Source organism: Schistocerca serialis, chromosome 7 (assembly GCF_023864345.2).
Source record: "Schistocerca serialis cubense isolate TAMUIC-IGC-003099 chromosome 7, iqSchSeri2.2, whole genome shotgun sequence".
Classification (NCBI taxonomy): Eukaryota; Metazoa; Arthropoda; class Insecta; order Orthoptera; family Acrididae; genus Schistocerca; species Schistocerca serialis.
In genome coordinates, this window is record NC_064644.1 from 35,819,667 (window position 1) to 35,840,906 (window position 21,240).

Consider the following 21,240-nt stretch of genomic DNA (forward strand, 5'->3'; position numbering starts at 1 on the left):
GAATTAGAAAACATCAAACAACAAGTACAACAAATACTGGAGCAAAATAATGTGCAATCAGAAGAAGAAGAAAATACAGTAATGGACTCAAACATCCCAGAGCAAACAAACAAAGACCAACACGCATCAATTAAACAATCAGAGGAAAACGAAATCTTAAGACAGCCACCAGAACAAGCCCAAATAGAACACGAAGAGACACACGTGTTAGATATAGAAGAGAAATTTCAGCTGACATATATAGAATACAAAGACACAAATACAGACATCAGACCATTCTTGCATAGACCGCCAAATAACCCACAAGTCGAAACAACAATAAAAACTATCAACACAATCATACACAACAAAATAAATGAAAATACAACTATGGAAGAGTTACAACTACTGGTTTATATAGGAGCACTCACTACACTAAATATACACACTAGGCAGAGATCAGAACAAACCAACACACAGAAGAAACCCACAAAACCAGCATGGCAATACAGGCTACAGATCAGAATAGAAAAACTGAGAAAAGACATTGGACAGCTAACACAATTTATAAGAAATGAAATATCAGACATAAAACGAAAAAGGTTATGTAAAATCTCACAACAAGAAGCAATAGAGCAATTAGATGAAAAGAAGCAGAAATTACAAGCATTGGCCAAACGACTTAGAAGATACAAAAAAAGTGAAAATAGAAGGAAACAAAACCAAACATTCAACACAAACCAAAAGAGATTTTACCAAACAATAGATAACACACACATTAAAATAGACAATCCACCAAACATAACAGACATGGAACACCTCTGGAGCAACATATGGTCAAACCCAGTACAACATAACAGGCATGCACGGTGGATACAAGCAGAAACACACATACAAGATGATACCACAAATGCCTCAAGTGTTAATTTTGCAACATGAAGTCACCCGAGCAATTAATTCTACACACAATTGGAAAGCCCCTGGAAATGATAAAATAGCAAATTACTGGCTGAAGAAGTTCACCTCAACACATTCACATCTAACTAAATTATTTAACAGTTACATTGCAGACCCATACACATTACCTGATACACTTGCACATGGAATAACCTATCTGAAACCTAAAGATCAAGCAGACACAGCAAACCCAGCTAAATATCGCCCCATAACATGCCTACCAACAATATACAAAATATTAACTTCAGTCATTACACAGAAATTAATGACACATACAACACAGAACAAAATTATAAATGAAGAACAAAAAGGCCGCTGCAAAGGAGCACGAGGATGTAAAGAGCAACTGATAATAGATACAGAGGTGACATATCAAGCTAAAACTAAACAAAGGTCGCTACACTACGCATACATTGATTACCAAAAAGCCTTTGATAGTGTACCCCACTCATGGTTACTACAGATATTGGAAATATACAAAGTAGATCCTAAATTGATACAGTTTCTAAACATAGTAATGAAAAACCACACTTAATATTCAAACAAATTCAGATAACATCACATCACAGCCAATACAGATTAAGCGTGGAATATACCAAGGAGACTCATTAAGTCCTTTTTGGTTCTGTCTTGCTCTGAACCCACTATCCAACATGCTAAATAATACAAATTATGGATGTAATATTACTGGAACATACCCACACAAAATCACACATTTGCTCTACATGGGTGATCTAAAACTACTGGCAGCAACCAATCAACAACTCAACCAATTACTAAAGATAACAGAAGTATTCAGCAATGATCTAAATATGGCTTTTGGAACAGACAAATGTAAGAAAAATAGCATAGTCAAGGGAAACACACTAAACAAGAAGATAACATATTGAATAACCACAGTGACTCCATAGAAGCGATGGAAAAAACAGATGCCTATAAATATCTAGGATACAGACAAAAAATAGGAATAGATAATACAAATATTAAAGAAGAACTAAAAGAAAAATATAGACAAAGCCTAACAAAAACACTGAAAACAGAATTGACAGCAAGAAACAAGACAAAAGCTATAAATACTTATGCTATACCAATATTGACCTACTCATTTGGAGTAGTGAAATGGAGTAACACAGACCTAGAAGCACTCAATACACTTACACGTTCACAAATATAGAATATATCACATACATTCAGCAACAGAAAGATTCACATTAAGCAGAAAGGAAGGAGGAAGGGGATTCATCGACATAAAAAAAACTACATTATGGACAGGTAGACAATTTAAGAAAATTCTTTCTAGAACGAGCAGAAACTAGCAAAATACACAAAGCAATCACTCATATAAATACATCGGCTGCACCACTGCAATTTCATAACCACCTTTACAACCCTTTAGATCACGTAACATCAACAGATACGAAGAAAGTAAATTGGAAAAAGAAAACACTACATGGCAAGCACCCGTATCATCTAACACAGCCACACATCGATCAAGACGCATCCAACACATGGCTAAGAAAAGGCAATATATACAGTGAGACGGAAGGATTCATGATTGCAATACAGGATCAAACAATAAACACCAGATATTACAGCAAGCATATTATTAAAGATCCCAATACCATAACAGATAAATGCAGACTTTGCAAACAACAAATAGAAACACTAGATCACATCACAAGTGGATGTACAATACTAGCAAATACAGAATACCCCAGAAGACATGACAATGTAGCAAAAATAATACATCAACAGCTTGCCTTACAACATAAACTTATAAAACAACACGTTTCCACATACAAGTATGCACCACAAAATGTACTGGAGAATGATGAATACAAATTATACTGGAACAGAACCATTACAACAGATAAAACACCACATAACAAACCTGACATCATACTCACCAATGAAAAGAAGAAATTAACACAACTAATCGAAATATCCATACCCAATACAACAAATATACAAAAGAAAACAGGAGAAAAAAATTGAAAAATACATCCAACTGGCTGAGGAAGTCAAGGACATGTGGCATCAGAATAAAGTTGACATTATATCAATTATACTATCAACTACAGGAGTCATACCACACAATATCCACCAGTACATCAATACAATACAGCTACATCCAAACTTGTATATACAATTACAGAAATCCCTAATTATTGATACATGTTCAATTACCCGAAAGTTCCTAAATGTGATATAACATATACCGTACAGTTAAAAGGAAGTGACGCTTGATCAAGGTCCGCGTCACGACCCATTTTTAACCAGACTTAACATCTGAGAAAGTAAAGAAATAATAATAACTGGTACAAAGGGACATAGCCTGCTGTTGTGCAGTTTTTAGTGGTTTGTCAAAGTGGATGTAGAAGTCTCATATCTTGATGTTTTTGAAATATCATCCTGAAATGTAATTTTAGAAATGATAGTGCCAAATTATTTGAGACATCCAACAGTTAAAATTAAATGGTTCCTCCCCACTGTATTCACACACAGAAAATTTTGATGGCCAGTTCAGATGATACAATACACATTTTTTATAGATAGATGAATCACATTTCTTCCATAAGCATGTCCACAATACAATAACGTGGCTTTAATTCAGTGACACTCTGTTCTTTGGATATTTCAATAAAAACTTGATGCAGTAGCAATATATCATCATAATATACAGTGCATGTTGTTGTCGTTTAGACATTTGACAACATAATTAAATTGTCCAGTAAGTAGGTTTCATGGCACAGTCACATTTCTATTTCGTAAGATTACTATTGCATCTGTGATTTTAAGATACACAGATATTATTCCACCAGAACAGATTTTCAGAGCTATAATTCCACTCTAACCACCATAGTTGTTACTTCTGAGCTTTCAGATTGCAGACTTTTAGATACATGGATGTTAACAATATGACTGGAGCCCTCAGACTATTTCTTACTGACCAACATAACTGTTCTGTGAACTAATGCGACCAGCGGACTTTAACACAGACCGACACAATTGTGTTATATGATTGATTTCCAGTCGCATACTCAAGATTCTGGAGTGAGGTGGGCTATTTAAAGATTGGCATATGGATATTTATTAGTCTCAGAAACTACATAATGTGTTGAAGATTGGCTTAGTTAGATTTTGCTATTTTAGATGCACTATGACTGAACTGAAAAATGTTGAAGGTTAGTAAGTTATAAAAGTATGTAGAAATCTTATGCTTCCACCTTGGGAATACCCTGATTGCAAGTATGGAATCCATCTTTAAATTTATTTTTTGTGATATCAAATTATCAAAGTCATTGATTACTGATCTATTTAATTAGTGAGGTATGTAATCTAGATCAGAAAAAATATAGTGACAAAAATATGATGTCAAAGTTTATAATCCAACAATCACAGAGGTAAAATTGGCACTTGAAACTATACAACATGTGAACTGCAATTTTAATTATCTTGGAAGTTAATTAGTGTCATAATTTAAAGTATGTTCTCAGAAAGAGTGGAATGACTGCTTTTGAATGAATGGTAAAAATACTTCTTATTCTGTCAATTTGCTCAAAATGTTTTCCTCATTATATATTGTAGTAAAACTCTCAGTTAGCTACAACTTCCAATTAACTGAGCTTCTAGTAAAATTAACTGCATAACTGAATTCAGCAAGTTCAATATAACCATCTGAATAAAAAATTTAAATGGAACATCAACTAAATAACACTTTCAGAAATGTTCATGTACAACTATATTAAAATGAGTACTAAGATCAGGGAAAATATTGGTCATTTGTGGAAGTAAAAGTATTAACAGTTGAAGGATACCAACTAGTTGTGTCTCGAGATATTGAATGAAATGCATTTGACTGATTCGAGAGCACTGCGTGAAGTTTTCAGTGACACTTTATGAGCATATTGTCAAAACATCTTTCACAAAGCCTAAAGACATTCTGTTCATGTGTGAAAGCTGTTAGTGGCACCAAAGCAGGTGTCCAGGCACTTTCGGGTGAGACAGGAAATGAAACTGAAGGTAGCAAAGCAATAGCATAAATGCTGACCTGTTTTCCAACATTCCTTTACAAAGGTGCATGTGGAAATATTGCCCAGATTTAATTCTTGTGTCACTGAAAAGATACGTAAAATATAGATTACTGTCAGTGGCTTTGAGAAACAGCTGAAATCATTAAAACTGAACAACGCCCCAGGGCTTGATGTAATATGTACTAGATTCTACAGTGAACTCAAGCTGACTCAGCCTTTCTTTAAATTATAATCTATCATGCTGGAGGTGACAGCGGTAAATACAGGGAGCAAACAGCTATTTATAGTTTGTACAGAAACCCAATGGCAGTTATAATAGTTGAAGGGCACAAAAAAGAAGCAGTGGTTGGGAAGGGAGTGAGACAAGGTTGTAGCCTATCTCTGATGTTATTTAATCTGTACTCTGAGCAAGCAGTAAGCAAATAAAAGAAAAATTTGGCATAAAAATTAAAATCCAGGGAGAAGGAATAAAAATCTTGAAGTTTGCCGATGACATTGTAATTCTGTCAGAGAGAGCAACAGACTTGGAAGAGCAGTTGAATGGAATGGACTGTGTCTTGAAAGAAGGATATAAATGAACATCAACAAAAGCAAAACAAGGATGCCGAAGGAATTAGAGTAGGAAATGACACTTTAAGTAATAGAAGAGTTTTGCTATCTGGGCAGCAAAATAAATGATGATTGTCAAAGTAGAGACAATATAAAATGTAGACTGATGATAACAAGAAAAGCATTTCTGAAGAAGAGAAATTTATTAACATTGAGTATAGATTTGTGTCAGTAAGTCTTTCTTGGAAGTTATTTGTATGGAGTGTAGCCACATATGCAAGTGAAAGATGGGTGATAAACAGTTTGGACAAGAAGAGAATGGAAGCTTTGAAATGTGGTGCTGCAGAAGAATGCTGAAGATTAGATGGGTAGCTCACGTAACTAATGAGGACATACTGAATAGAATTGGGGAAAAAGAGTAATTTGTGGTGGCACAACTTGACTAGAAGAAGGGATCTGTTGATATGACATGTTCCGAGGCATCAAGCAATCACCAATTTAGTATTGGAGGGAAGCGTGGATGCTAAAAATTGTAGAGGGAAACCAAGAGATGAATTCACTAAGCAGATTCAGAAGGATGTAAGTTGCAGTAGTTACTTGGAGATGAAGAGGCTTGCACAGGATAGAGTAGCATGGAGAGCTGCATCAAACTAGTCTTTGGACTACAACAGTAACAGGGCTCTCAGAACAGAAAATCATCCCAGTAGCTGGGAGAAAGCACAGGTCACGCCCTTCTATAAGAAAGGTAGCAAAAATGACCTATAAAACTACCATCCAGTGTCCTTAAAACTCATTTGTTGTAGAGAATTAGAACATATTCTGAGCTCAAATGTAATGAGGTATCTTGAACAGAAAGACCTCCAATGTGACAACTAATATGGACTCCAAAAACATAGATCATGTGGAATTCAACTATCACTTTCCTCACATGACATACTGAAAGCCATAAATCAAGACATCAAGTAGATGCAGTATTCCTCAATTTCCTAAAAAACACTTGTCTCAGCAAGACATCATTGCTTATTATCAAAATTATAATCATATGTGGTATCAGTCAATATTTTTGACTTGAGTGAAGATTTTTTGGTAGGGAGGACACAGTAAGTTATCTCTGATGAAGAGTCATTAGCAGATCTAGAATTACATGCTGACTGAATGGAGTCAGTCAACTATAGCACCATTAGTTATGATGCATCAAGATGCTCACTGTTTCTGACTGTAATACTTGTCTTATTGTGTTAAACTTCTAACATAATATTATACACCTTAATGAGTAGTTTGACATTGTTGCCTCCACACTGCAACTGGTATGTTACCAAGATAACATTTTAGTAATATAGATTCTTCTGGAGCCTTATGATATTCTTCTTTTGTTAAAGAATGTGCAAGCAATATTCCCTCACAACCGAAATACTTCACAAAAATGAAATAAATTCTGTATGAGATAAGTAATACATAGACTTTCATTTGCAGGGCTGCACACCGTGATCTAGATGTGGACAGACATTTAACACGTGGGCGAACAGCGCGTGAGGCGCTGCAAGCGGAGCTGCCAGATGTGTGTCTGAGACTGATCACTCATGGTAAAAACTTTCCTGCCAGCAAGAAGCGTCTTCTTGAGGCAGTGGATCTGGGTGACTTTTCCCTTTATCAGCGACTGCTAAGGCGAGAAGCTGCGAAAGATGGGTTTGATGCTGATTTCTGGTTCGAGAAGCCATATAATACTAGACTTCTTGAACGAGCCTGTGGCCTCAGAGACTCAAAACTTGCTGCAGAATTTGTCAGAGTCACTCTTGATGCTGGTGCACATCCATCTTCTGTTAATCTCTGTAGCAGAAGGTAAGAAAATTAATAATAAAACAACTAGATAATGATAGAGTACAGCAACATAGCCTGAAACTATAGGTTGGAGATAATGACTGAAGGAAAACTTGAAAGTAACATATGTAGTTATTACTTGGATTTGTCTTTGCACAGTGAAAATTACCCATCCTGGTACTCTGGTAGTGAGGTGACAGTTTTTTCCACTTTTCTCCCCCCCCCCCCCCCCCTCCCCCCCGCCTCTCCCCTCTCTGCCACAGCTCATGATATTTTCTGCCTTGTGTGTTTCCACAGATTCTTTAATAATGGAGTGCCAAAAAGATGTTTCTGTGACCAAAATTGTTTTATCCTACTCCATTGAATGTATTATTTAATAGGATGGATAAAAAAATCTACTCACCAAGTGGTGCCACAACACACACATAAGACTGTTGTGATTGGCAAGCTTTCGGAGCCAGTGGCTACTTCAGGCAGAAGGGTTGAAGGGGGAGGATGGAGGGTGAATGAAAAGGACTGGAGAGGTCTAGGAAAAAGGGCAGATTTCTGCAAAGTCACCCAGAGACTGTTTCCTTTCCTTCTCATCCCATACAGTAAATCTCCCCAAACCCATGGCTCTGGGTGACGTTCCCGAAATCTACCCCTTTTCTTAGACCTCACTAGTCCTTTTCCTTCCACCCTTCTGCCTGGAGGAGGGGCCACTGGCTCTGAAAGCTTGCCAATTACAACAGTCTTTTATGTGTGTGCTCTGCTGCTGCTAGGTGAGATAATTTTTTTATTTATCCAATTAAATAATTTGAATATAATAGAGGGAAACATTCCACATGGGAAAAATATATCTAAAAACAAAGATGCTGTAACTTACCAAACCAAAGCGTTGGTATGTTGATAGACAATAAACACACACACACACACACACACACACACACACACACACAAATTTCAAGCTTTCGCAACCCAAGGTTGCTTCATCAGGAAAGAGGGAAGAAGAGGGAAAGATGAAAGGATGTGGGTTTTAAGGCAGAGGGTAAGGAGTCATTCCAATCCCGGGAGCAGAAAGACTTACCTGTGTGTGTGTGTGTGTGTGTGTGTGTGTGTGTGTGTGTGTGTGTACCTGTCATTTTTTCCCCCTAAGGTAAGTCGTTCCACTCCCGGGATTGGAATGACTCCTTACCCTCTCCCTTAAAACCGACATCCTTTCGTCTTTCCCTCTCCTTCCCTCTTTCTTGATCAAGCACACTTGGGTTGCGAAAGATTGAAATTTTTATGTGTGTTTATTGTCTCTATCAACATACCAACACTTTCGTTTGGTAAGTTACAGCATCTTTGTTTTTACATATAATTAAATAATTTCATCAATAATTGATTGTTTTTGTTGTTCCATTGAATGTGTGGTGCAGACACAATGTCTGGCAATAGCAGATGTGCTCAGTTGTGAAAGGTGAGTGGAATATTGATGTTTAGTGCAGTGCTCTTCCGCAGTGCACACAGTCTGACCTATATCAGCTGTATCACACTGGTAGGATATTTTGTAAACTCCAGCCTTCTGCAGTAACAAATTTTCGTTAACTGAACCCAGCAAGTCAACAATACTAGATTGTGGGTGGAAAACCGCTTTAATGTCAAAATTACAGAGGATTAGTGGTACTTTAAATGAAATATTGTCAACAAAGCGAAGAAAAACTAGAGATTTAGCTGGGATGCTTCTCTTCTTATCCACTTCCTGGCTCTCAGTTGTAACTGATAATGCCCTGTTAATGTGTGGGGTAGAATATCCTTTTGACTTCACCACTCCATGGCACTGCCATCAGTCTGCTCAAAATATTAAAGTTCGTTTAGTAAGTTTCATGTGGACATCATTGCTTTGTTTTGGCATGCTCATTCCTCAACCTGTTTCCTGTTAACACTTTCGCTGCGGCATCGGTGCAGGTGCGCAACTCTCCAGTGTGGCTCACAACTTGCGAGTGCGTGCTGGTAACACTCCGAAACGGCAGGTACTGCTCGTAACCGATGCTCCTAAGCACGCCTGAGCTACAGGATGATGTCAAGACCTTGTAAGATCTGTAGGATCATGTTCTATACCGACTTATGGTGACACCTTAGATCAATTACTTCAAATAAGCTTTGACTGTATTGTCATGTATTGAAGTCTGTTTGCTGTCTGACACCTATAGGGGTCACACAGGCATCATTAAAATGTTCATTAGCCGCCATTACGAACAATATACGTTCGATAACTGACCACACAAAACAAAAGTTTACACGCTATGATGCTAGCTTAGACACTGCAACTAGACTGAATAATCCGATGGTGAGCGTGGGCGCTTATAAGCATCAGCCGCACTGGCGCATGGCTTGTTGTGATGCCTAAAAGCGTCAGCCGCAGCAAAAGTGTTAAACTATGAATATTTTGAACAGACTGATGGCACCGCCATGGATAGCTCTCCATCTCCCCTGATTACCAATCTTTTTATGGAGGATTTTGAGGAGAGAGCACATGAATCATCAACCCATAAATGAACTGTATTTTTATACAGTTTTATACTTTTGGTTTTTATACTTTTATTGTGTGGTCTCTTGGAGAAAAATAAATTAAGGAGTTTTTAAATCACCTCAGCTCCATTCGTAAGAACATCTGATTCACTATGAAATTAGAGAAAGATGGTTGTTTTCCTTTGCTGGATGTTTTGGTTGGACAGGAGAATGATGGCTCTCTGTGGCATGCAGTTTATCACGAGTGCACACACATCGACATATGCAGTCGTAGAGTTATCACCCATCACAAACTACGATTGTACTTAAAATACTTGTTCATAGAGTTCACCCACCTAAATAAAGTGTCCAAGAAAAATAGATATTCTACCAAACATATTAACAGAGCACTATCAGTTAAAACAGAAAACCAGGAAATGGATAAAGGAGAGCTTTTCTTCCCATTTTTGTAAATATTTCATGCAAAGTAGCTATAATCCTCAGTAATTTTCAGTTAAAAGTGGTTTTCTGCACAGCATCTAAGATTTTACTTGCTAGGTGCAATGAAGGAAAATTTGTTACTGTGGAAAAAATACATTTCCAGAGTAGTATGACATCTCCCTTACTTTATGAATGCATATGATTTATTTACTGGTGCATTAATATAATTACTTATATATCAATATAATGGAAGGAAACATTCCACGTGGGAAAAATTATATATAAAAACAAAGATGAGGTGACTTACCGAACAAAAGCGCTGGCAGGTCGATAGACACACAAACAAACACAAACATACACACAAAATTCAAGCTTTCGCAACAAACTGTTGCCTCATCAGGAAAGAGGGAAGGAGAGGGGAAGACGAAAGGAAGTGGGTTTTAAGGGAGAGGGTAAGGAGTCATTCCAATCCCGGGAGCAGAAAGACTTACCTTAGGGGGAAAAAAGGACAGGTATACACTCGCACACACGCACATATCCATCCACACATACAGACACAAGCAGGAAAATATGTCTGCTTGTGTCTGTACGTGTGGATGGATATGTGCGTGTGTGCGAGTGTATACCTGTCCTTTTTTCCCCCTAAGGTAAGTCTTTCCGCTCCCGGGATTGGAATGACTCCTTACCCTCTCCCTTAAAACCCACTTCCTTTCGTCTTCCCCTCTCCTTCCCTCTTTCCTGATGAGGCAACAGTTTGTTGCGAAAGCTTGAATTTTGTGTGTATGTTTGTGTTTGTTTGTGTGTCTATCAACCTGCCAGCGCTTTTGTTCGGTAAGTCACCTCATCTTTGTTTTTATATATAATTACTTATATATTTGCACCTGGAGAGGATGTAAGTAAGGGCGATGCATAGCAAAGTATTTTTGTTGTACTTTCCTTCTAATTAAAACTCCAGGTCATACAATTTGTGGATGTTTATTTGTTGATGATAACATTAAAAGACTTGACTACAAAGTGAACCTCTAGGCGAACTGACGCTGCATTGCCGTGTTTGCTTATATATATTCCAAACAATGAGTGTTCATTACTTCAATTATTACACCATTGTGAAATTAATAGTTACAATTAAAAGTTACAAATATACAAAAGGTTGACAATCGGATTACTTACAGCATAAAATATTAGTTCATTACAGATGAGTTTTTGGTTAGAGATGGTAAAATTTAAGATTGAAAATTAAATATGACTTTTTCACAATAATGCATTTCATTAATTTAATAAATACAAATCAATTATTGATCAGAAAATATTGCTAACATCTACGTAATATATACACAAGTTCTTTAACCTTTTTAATGGCTTATAACTTTGAGATATGCACCCAAACATAATTAATGGAGTTAATTACATGTTCTAACAATGATCAATTAATTAATTTAGTAATGGCAATAATTCTGGTTTACAAATTTGAGTTTGAAATTACAGATCACTCAAAATTACGTGAATTTAAATTTGGTTCTGGTTTTTGATCGATTTACAATAAGGTTTTCTAAACTGAACTTTCAAGATGTAACTGCAGTTAATTAACGAAAGTAATAAAGATGCTAACATTTATAACTACTTCTAATCAAATGAATAACATACTGATTATTATGGTTCTTAGTAAATATTGATGGCTCATAGTGATTATTATGTTGCATATTTACATATTATTCACTTAATCGTAAATTTTGTTTAAATATCATTCATAGTATTATATAGTACAATTACATAACAGGAAAAGGTGCCATAGTGGCATGATTTTTATTCTTTGTGTAACAGTAAGTACCGATACCTGGCTACAGATTCTGGGTATCGAATATTATAGTAATGCTGGGTGGGTGGGGGTGTGTGAGGGGCGGGGGGGGGGGGGGGGGGGGGGGAGGGGGGGAGGGGTGAGGGGCGGGTGGGCGGGCGGGCAGAGGGTGGTATGTTACAGTAGGATGGCTTACCTAGGCCAGACCACATGCACCATGGTAGAATACTGCACTGAATGTCAGTTTGCACTCACATTTTGCAACCAAGCAAGTCTGCTATTGTCAGGCATTGTATCTCCACTAGACTTTCAATGGATTATGATAAAACGATAATTTTGTCCACACCAATGTCTTTTTGAGACTCCATTATTCAAGAATCCATGGAAATACAAATGTTGGAAAATCTAATGAACTGTGACAGCTGCATAATGGGTGCATTCCCATCTTCTCCATGATTTGCTCGAATCAAAGACAACAGAGTGCATTGATGGTCATGGCAGGCGGTAATGCAGAGGACAACTAATTTCCACAGTTCCACCAGCAAAAGCGCTACTGCCAGGAAATTTGGCTGCTCTGTCAACATGATTTTGATGCATGTGCAAAATACTTGGAGCACACTATATATTGCAGAAAGGAGGACATCCCCGTCAATCTTTTGTGGACTACCTGAGGATGATTGGCAGATGCCCAATCGAAATGTTGTGGGTGTAATTGATGGTAACTAGCTAGAAGCCCAAACTTTTTTCATAATTGTCCTTTAAAATTACCACTCATTCAAAGATGCAGCAAGAAATGCAATGTTTACAGTTTCCTCTTGTTTAAAATATCTGCAGTTGATGATGTAGCTCAAATGTGCTTCACTCGGCAAACATGTGGTCTATCCAGACATCGCTGCACTTGCTAATGATTGCTAGTCACTGTTATAATTTTTTAGTTTCATGTCAGGTTACAGCCAGGACCACTGATTGCAACCTGTGATATGTCTCAGAAACAGTTTAGTTGTTACACATCTTACTTCAGTCCCAACATTATGGTGTTACAACTGTTATTGCACAAAATGTCAGTCCATGTCAAGAAGTTAGTTCTGTTACCACAAAGTCACAGTCTGTACTGTTCTTATAAAACATTCAACTTGATATAATTGTCTCTTCTGTCCCAATAAGTAACTTTCACCTTTTTAGTTTGTGATACAATAAGTTATAAAACAAGACTATAAGCAGTGTTTTTATAGTGTTTGCAGTTAGCTGTTTTCAGCAAAATCTGTCCCCTTGGCAGACAGCTTACTGCACTGCCCACATATTTTGCCTTAAAGTTCACTTTGGGATGACAGTCAACAATGTGAGAATACATTAAAATTTAATATTTTAAATCTGCAATCCTGGATACACATTGAACAGTTTGTGCTGTACACACACTGAATGCCATTACACAATAACCATGTGACTTGGCTGATTGCATATCATATTTTCAAGTTTAATTTTTTGAATGTTAATCCATGATGTGAAGCAATCTAATACATTTAGTTTTTATCTTAATTGTCCACAGTTTGTACTGAAATTGTATGCATAACACCAATAAAAAGTCTCAAAACAGTGGCCACAAACACATCACTTCCTTGATCATGCACGTGATGTGACAATTGGTATTCTACATGCTCTTCAGACACCACTGATGGCGTTTCATCTACCGACGCCCCGATACATTCATAAAGGTCAACTTGTCTCACTTAGTATCACACGTATTACAATGTTTCAGTGTTTTACAATTTTAGTTGAAATGATAATATTACATTTATGTACAACTTCATCTGTAAAGAAACCTATTAAATGTGCAAGAGGAGAAATTACCAACAGCAATTCCTCAAACTCTCAATTACAAAATAAATCTAAAACTGACACTACTGCAAATTCTCCTTGTGCACAATCAAAAGCCAAAGGGAATTGAAAAAAGAAAAAAAAACAAAAACAATGTATTGTATTAGTATCTACACAAAATGTGGCTAATTTGAAGAAGGAAAAAAAATATCAGAAAAGTTAAGAAATGTTGAGCATTATTCCATTCATATTGTTATATAATTATTGGTAATACCTACTGACTCAAAATATTTAGATGAGTTATAGTAGCAGTGGTTGAGGCACTCTTACTTTTTTGTGTTATCTAGGGATTTCTAACTTTCTGTTGTTTGCCAAAATGTAAAAAATCTATTCTGAACAAAAGGTAGGGATGCATAGTCCACATTGCTATTATGACCTTCTGAAGACTGGTCTGATGTAGCTCTCCACACCAGTCTGTCCTGTGCAGGCCTCTTCTCTTAACAGCTTATTATCTAGGTTTCACTTCCATACAAAGCTACACTCCAGTCAAATACCATGAGAAAAAACATCTAGATTAGATTAAATTCAGTTTTCATTCCAAAGGCCCAAAAGTGAGAGGATTCTCTTTGGTGTGGAACATGTCAGAAAGTATAATATAATACAAAAAAAAAAAAAAAAAAAAAAAAAAAAACGTAAAACATTTGAATGTAGTACTTACTACCCTTATAATCTGTCAGAAGATTGTCAAAATTGGTGAATACATTACAGTAAACTGGAACTGCTAATATTTACAGAATTAATATACTGTCAGAATGAAACATTGTTATGCACTTTTTATAAATTTATCATACACAACATACCTAATCTTGACTGTTGTGACCAAGTGCAGTCAAAACTGAAATCTAACACACATTTTTATTTAAGCTGGTCTAACATTTCCTGTTAAGTTATTCATCTATAGACTACAAGAAGTTTCCTATCAAAAAGTCTTTCAAACTCTGTTTAAACTGTGCTTTTAATGATCACTGGCATTTTGTTGAAAATGTGTGTTCCTGAATATTGGATCCCTTTTTTGGACCAAGGTAAGTGATTTTAGGTCTTTATGTAGATTGTTCTTATTCCTAATATTGATACTATATATTGAACTATTGGTTGGAATTAGAGCTATATTACTTGCAACAAATTTCATAAATGAATACACATACTGAGAAGCAGTGGTTAAAACACAAAGTTCCTTGAACAGATTTCTACATGATGTTCTTGAGTTTACACCACAAATGATTCTTATTACACACTCTTGCACACTAAAAACTTTTGCTCTGTTTGATGAGTTACCCCAGAATATGATCCCATATGCAGAGCTCTGCGAGACATTCACCTGCACCCACCCACCCACCTACCTACTAACGTAATTACTTCTCTCTCCCTATTTTGTTATTGTTGATCGAGCTGATGCCATTTACATTTTCAGCCTTCTCACTTTTGCTAGTAAGTGTCACCCAGCTAGAAGGCATTCTTTACTTATTATACTGTCTTAGTCCTCACTTGGGCTGGTGGTGGAGGGGTTTGACAGGTCAGATATGGGTGGGATTTCTCTCACCACAGATGAGGCACGGACATCCCTCCTAGTTCTGAGCTATGTGCCAACCCAGTCAATATAATTTTAGGTCTCTTTAAATTATTTCTCTCAGCTCTGGCATCAATACTGCTTTCAGTGCCTCAATTTTACCATTCTTATGCACTCTCATAATATGATTAACCCACTAGAAAAAATACATTTTAGAGATAGATAAAGATTACAAAATAATAAGTGTTACAGAGAAATAAATATTGCAAAATATATGTTTACAATAAAAATATTCGGTATTACAAATACAAATTTGGGCATACATTTGCAATTTACAATACAAGAAATGTTACACTGTAGTTCAGGAACTCTTCTAATGTATAAAATGATCCTTGCAATAGGAACTGCCTGAAGGTTTTTTTTAAACAGATCATCATCTACCAAACACCAGGTAGGAATATCAACAATGTCAGAAAATACAGATTGCTACTTACTGTAAAGAAGACACATTAAGGCACAGACAGGCACAATTAAATTAAAAGATACTTGGATAAGCTTTCAGTCACAGTCTTCATCAGTAAAAGAGACACACACACACAAACTATTCACACACAAACTAGCAAGCACACCTTGTGTGTGTGTGTGTGTGTGTGTGTGTGTGTGTGTGTGTGTGTGTGTGTGTGTGTGTGTGTGTGTGTACACACATTGTTAAAAGTATAAAAATGTATTAGTGAACTTGAAATTTTACTTTAATTTTCAGGACTCCAATGCATGTAGCAGCTGCAGCAGGCAACTGGGCAGCACTTAAGCTACTTGTTGAACATCCACTTGCTGAAATTAATGTGAGGGATGGTAATGGACAGACACCTCTCCACATCGCCGCATTTTGTTTGACTTCTGAACATACGCATGATTGTTTAGAATTACTGTTGAATGTGGGTAACATTGATGTGAATGCAAAGGATGACTTCGGGAGGACACCTGCTGATGTTGCAGGATGTGATGCTGCTGTAGTAATGATAGAAGAAAAAGGTGGAATCAAAAGTGGAATGTCTCCACCTGTTCAGCTTTCCAGTCGAAGAGGTCCCACTCACTTGATAAAACCTGCAATTCAGTTCATGCGTAATGCAGGTGATGGTGTTGCTCCACTTGATAGTACTATTTTGTTTGATGGTGAAGGTGAAGACATTTGGCCCAAGCCCATACCTGAGAAGAAGATACTTTTTGACTTTATGATCCAAAGGAGGTATGCAGAATTTGAAGAGTTGTTTGAAAAAATGTCTTTTGAAGAAAACTTTCTGAAATGTGATGAATGTGGTTACACATTCCTGCAGTATGCTTGTGAAAGAGGTCTTCATGATTTTGCAAAGAAACTTCTCGAAAAGGTAGATCCAAATGAAACACATGAAAAAAATATGAGAACACCTCTTATGTTAGCCTGTCTCCAGAATGACTCTCACATGGTTCATATACTGTTAAATACTAAAGTTATCAAAGTAGTAGATACAAATATTTCTGATCATAAACAAAATACTGCCCTACACTATGCTGCTAAAAATGAAAATATGGACATCATATTTGAATTATTAGGTCATGGTGCTGACATACTTGCAAAAAATATGTTTGGGAAGTATCCCTTATCTGTTGAAGAAATGGAGAGGTTGCTAGATAAGAGCATAGAAGTTAGAGATAATATGTTGCCAAGCAATGATGATTTTGTTCTAATCTTCAATTATAAAATGTTGATATCTCAACAAAACCAAAAAAATTGTTTGAAAGGCTGTAACAGCAGTCTAATCCAAAGCAGCCCATCAAAAGCAGAAAGTAAAAATGGAAAATCAGTTTTACTTGGACCCAGGTCTCAAGTAAAATATTCTGAAATGAACTTCTTACACTCACTTAGCAGCTCATGTGAATATGCACCACTCTTAAAGCATCCACTTATCACTAGTTTTTTGAGAATTAAAGATGACTGTATGAGACCATTCCTGTCCTTGAACCTCATACTCTGTGTTGTTTTTGTTATTACATTAAATGTATACATTATAATTGAAGTTGGTAAACTGAATGAAAATTCCACAATGGTGCATTCTATTCAAATGTGCTTTTGTGCAGCTGCTTTTATATGTACCATGCTCATGTTACTCAGAGAAACTGCACAGCTTGTTTTAAAAACAAATTTGTATACTAAAAATTGTGAAAATCTGTTTGATCTGTGTCTGATACTCACAGCAGCACTTATTCTTCTTCATTGTCCTCTTGGTGCATTTACTCAGTGGGCCTTTACTATTGCTATTCTGCTGTCGTGGCGAGATCTTTTTATTGTGACTGGCCGACACTACAAATTTTCAACTAATGTACAAATGTTAAAGGCTGTGTCATTAAACTACCTACAGATTTTAAAGTCTTACATATTCATAATTTTTGCTTTCTGTCTCAGCTTCTATGTAATATTCTCACAATCTACCAATCAGCCTACGACAAATTCTCAAGGTGGTAATACTGCAGATATTATTAATCAAACACAAACTGGTGATGGAGGAACTGAAGCCATCAATTTCTTTGAAAATCCATTAAAAACATTGTTAAAAACTGTCATTATGATGACAGGAGAATTTGAAGCTAGCAATCTTCCTTTCGTGACAGACATTTGGCTTACTTCAGTTGTATTTTTGCTTTTCTTATTTTTTCTACATGTTGTATTACTAAATCTTTTGACAGCTCTTGCTGTCTCTGATGAACAGCATATAAGGGGAAATGCAGAGATTTTGAGTTTAATGTCTCAAATACAACTCTTGTATGAAATTGAAAATATTGCACTTAGTTTATACACATTATTTAAAAACTGTAAATGTATTTCAAAACATTTTCAGAAATTGTTGTTGTTTTCAGGAAAATCATTAGAGGAAGCTTGCTTGTTTACTTGGCCCAATAAAGGGACACAAGCAAGGATTTCAGGAGAACACGGGGATATTGTAAAAAGATTTAATTCAAAAATAGTAAATGAAGCTAAAAGCATTGTGACAAACCACAGATTATTTTCCCTAGAGAATGGAGGTGACACAGATGGCTTGTCAGCATTGATACAGCACATAGAACAAATACAAACTAATGTAAAGCTGCTTTTAGAGGAACAACATGTAAAAAGTGGTAAAAATATGGACCAGAGATCAAACATATAAAAATGAGTAACACTTCAATTATGAATACTTGAAAATTACTTAAGTTAGATTCATAGACACTCTAACTATTACGTTTATTATTGTATCATTGTGGAGGTACGCTTGTTATGAGAAAGTTCTGCTTAAGCAGCTTTAAATATTTTCACAAAAGGAAACACTAAAGTTTTTGTAGCAAAAAAGGGTTTCTTCTATGAATTCATAAAATATGTGTGTTTTTGTGTACCTAAAAAGTTACTCCATACAAATGTTAATCTTGTTGTTTTATGCAAAAAAATTGTAATTTTATAAAAGAAATGGATAATGTTTGAATCTCAGATACCTAAAGTTATTGGCAGCTTGTAATTTGTATTTAGAGGTTGTGTACTAATCTGACTTTTGATAAAATTCTATTTTTATAAATATAGTATAAATTAAATAGTTATTATGTGAAATAAATATTGTTTGTTACTTAAATTTTTCAGCAATATGTGTAATATCTACTGATTACAGACACAGTGGCATTTTCCCAGAGCAATAGCCATCCAATACAATTCTTCAGATTAGTTATTACAAGGTTGCACAGTTGCAAAATATAATACTAAGCCTAAACATAAGCAAAATTAACTACTTTAAGATCTATTTAAACTCGAATACTGAAAGCAAAGGATGGTTAACAGTTTATAATGAGTGTCTAATGCAATTTATTGGTTGTTACAACTACAAGCATTTTGAAATAACTTGCCAACTTAAGTGAGTGTGAACACAATTTGCTGCCCAGTATGGTTAATGTCCAGTAAGATGCATAATTAAACAATTTCCAGAGTCAAAATATTTGGTTTGCACTTTCAAAGTACAAACTAACCTCATGACCACCTCATATGCTGCTGCAAGAAGTTGTCAATAATTGCCACTAAAAACATTTATGTGAATATTGTCTTCCCCGTAGTGGTGGTGCACGCACGAGCCCACACCCACCCACCCACCCACCCACCCACCCACCCACCCACCCAAAGTTGAATTAGGAAAAGGGGGCAAAGTTCAGAAGAGTCACCCAGAAACCCGAATCAGGGGAGACTTTCCGGACAGGATTTCAACCCTTCTGCCGGAAGGAACAGCCAATGGCTCCGAAAGCCTGTATACCAAAAACCTTCTTTTTTTTTTTAATGTGTGTTCTTCTGCCACCAATTGATCAGTAGATTTTTTTTCTGCCCAATTACTTTATATTGTCAAAAATTGATTATCTTCATTGACACAGAATTATGTTTCTTCAGAAACATATACCACTGATTTCATAATTTATGTAGTCACAAATCATGTTCTGTATGTCTTGCATCTTTAGGAATAAAGAATAAGACTGGATCAAGAACTAAATTAAAATATAGAACATTTGTTATAACTAGCTGTGTTCAATATCACAAGCTATTATTCTGTCTGTTTACATTATCAAGAAAAAGCATTATTAAAACAGCAGTAAATGAACATAAAAATTGTTAAAATTCTTGAAAAGATGAGTGGGTTTCCAAATATACTATTTTCAGCTGCTGCTGCTCATTACCTACCATTGAATACCACATACTTACAGAAATATGCAAATAACCATGATTACTCACCTTTTGTGCCTTTCTATCTTTACCACCTTCCTTCCGGGCAAAAGTAACACACTCGAAACCCAACACAGTAACCATCCTGTTGTTGGGGGTGGTAGCCCCTCTGACCATGCAGAGATCACACTATTGGTGCTTAGGCTGGCGACTCACTGCATATGCCAAGGAGTACATGCCCATCATGGCTGGGACACAAGGACTCCAGGCAGTCGTTATATCTATGTCTACACTGCAAATCACTGTGAGGTGCATGGCAGAGGGTATGTCCTATTGTACCAATTGTTAGGGTTTCTTCCCATTCCATTTGCATATGGAGTACGTGAAGAGTGATTGAATGCTTTTGTGAGTGCAGTAATTGTTCTAATCTTATCCTCACAATCCCTATGTGAGGAATAAATAGGGGCCTGTAGTATATTCCTAGAATAACTGTTTAAAGACTGTACATAAATTAATATTTTTTTCTTTTAGTTGTCTCATGGTTTTATCTAGTGCTCTTATGAAAAAACATACTGATATGTTTAAACCAAATGGTAAGACTAAAAACTGGTAACATCCTCCACCAAACAAAAATGCTGTACACTTTCTCAAATCCTTTGCAAGAGCTGTGTGTCTGTAGCCTGCTTTTTAAGTTCCAGGTTGCTTACATACTTAGCTCCAGTAAATCTAGTTAATAATTCATCAGTTATGGATGTCTGTTTCTTTTGATCTCTATTGTTTTATCCATGTTTTGTGCATCTAATACGGAACAGACTGACCCATCTGTTCTTTACCACTACTAATGGAATATTATATCAGCTTTCCAGAATTTCAATAATTTTCCATTCTCTCAACTGAATGTCATACTGCTTCTTTTAAAGTTATGGGTGTTGGATAAGGTCTAATATAAAATTGTATGTGAGGTTTTGTTTTTAGCTTGCACTCAAAATTTTTAATAATTGTTGGTCACATAGAGAAAGCATTGTTATGTTTACTTAATATTGCTCCTATTGCACTCTCTTCACTTGTTCCTGGGAATGTAGACTTATTAACTATTTCATTTAAATCTTCC

At 36.1% G+C, this 21,240-nt stretch overlaps 1 protein-coding gene across 3 annotated transcripts in view; it reads left to right on the plus strand.

Moving 5' to 3' along the window:
* The window catches only part of LOC126412364 (serine/threonine-protein phosphatase 6 regulatory ankyrin repeat subunit C-like), a 122,733-nt gene extending 103,390 nt beyond the window's left edge, over positions 1–19,343 (plus strand). The window contains exons 4-6 of one of the 3 annotated variants that reach the window (XM_050081932.1): positions 6,993–7,358; positions 16,188–16,673; positions 18,320–18,507. In XM_050081932.1, the coding sequence (XP_049937889.1) occupies positions 6,993–7,358; positions 16,188–16,673; positions 18,320–18,362 (895 nt within the window). In that variant the 3' untranslated portion in view covers positions 18,363–18,507. Of the gene's footprint in view, positions 1–6,992; positions 7,359–16,187 lie in introns of all 3 variants that reach the window. The other 2 variants (XM_050081931.1, XM_050081930.1) reach the window with 2 other exon arrangements.
* The last annotated feature ends 1,897 nt before the right edge of the window (positions 19,344–21,240 follow it).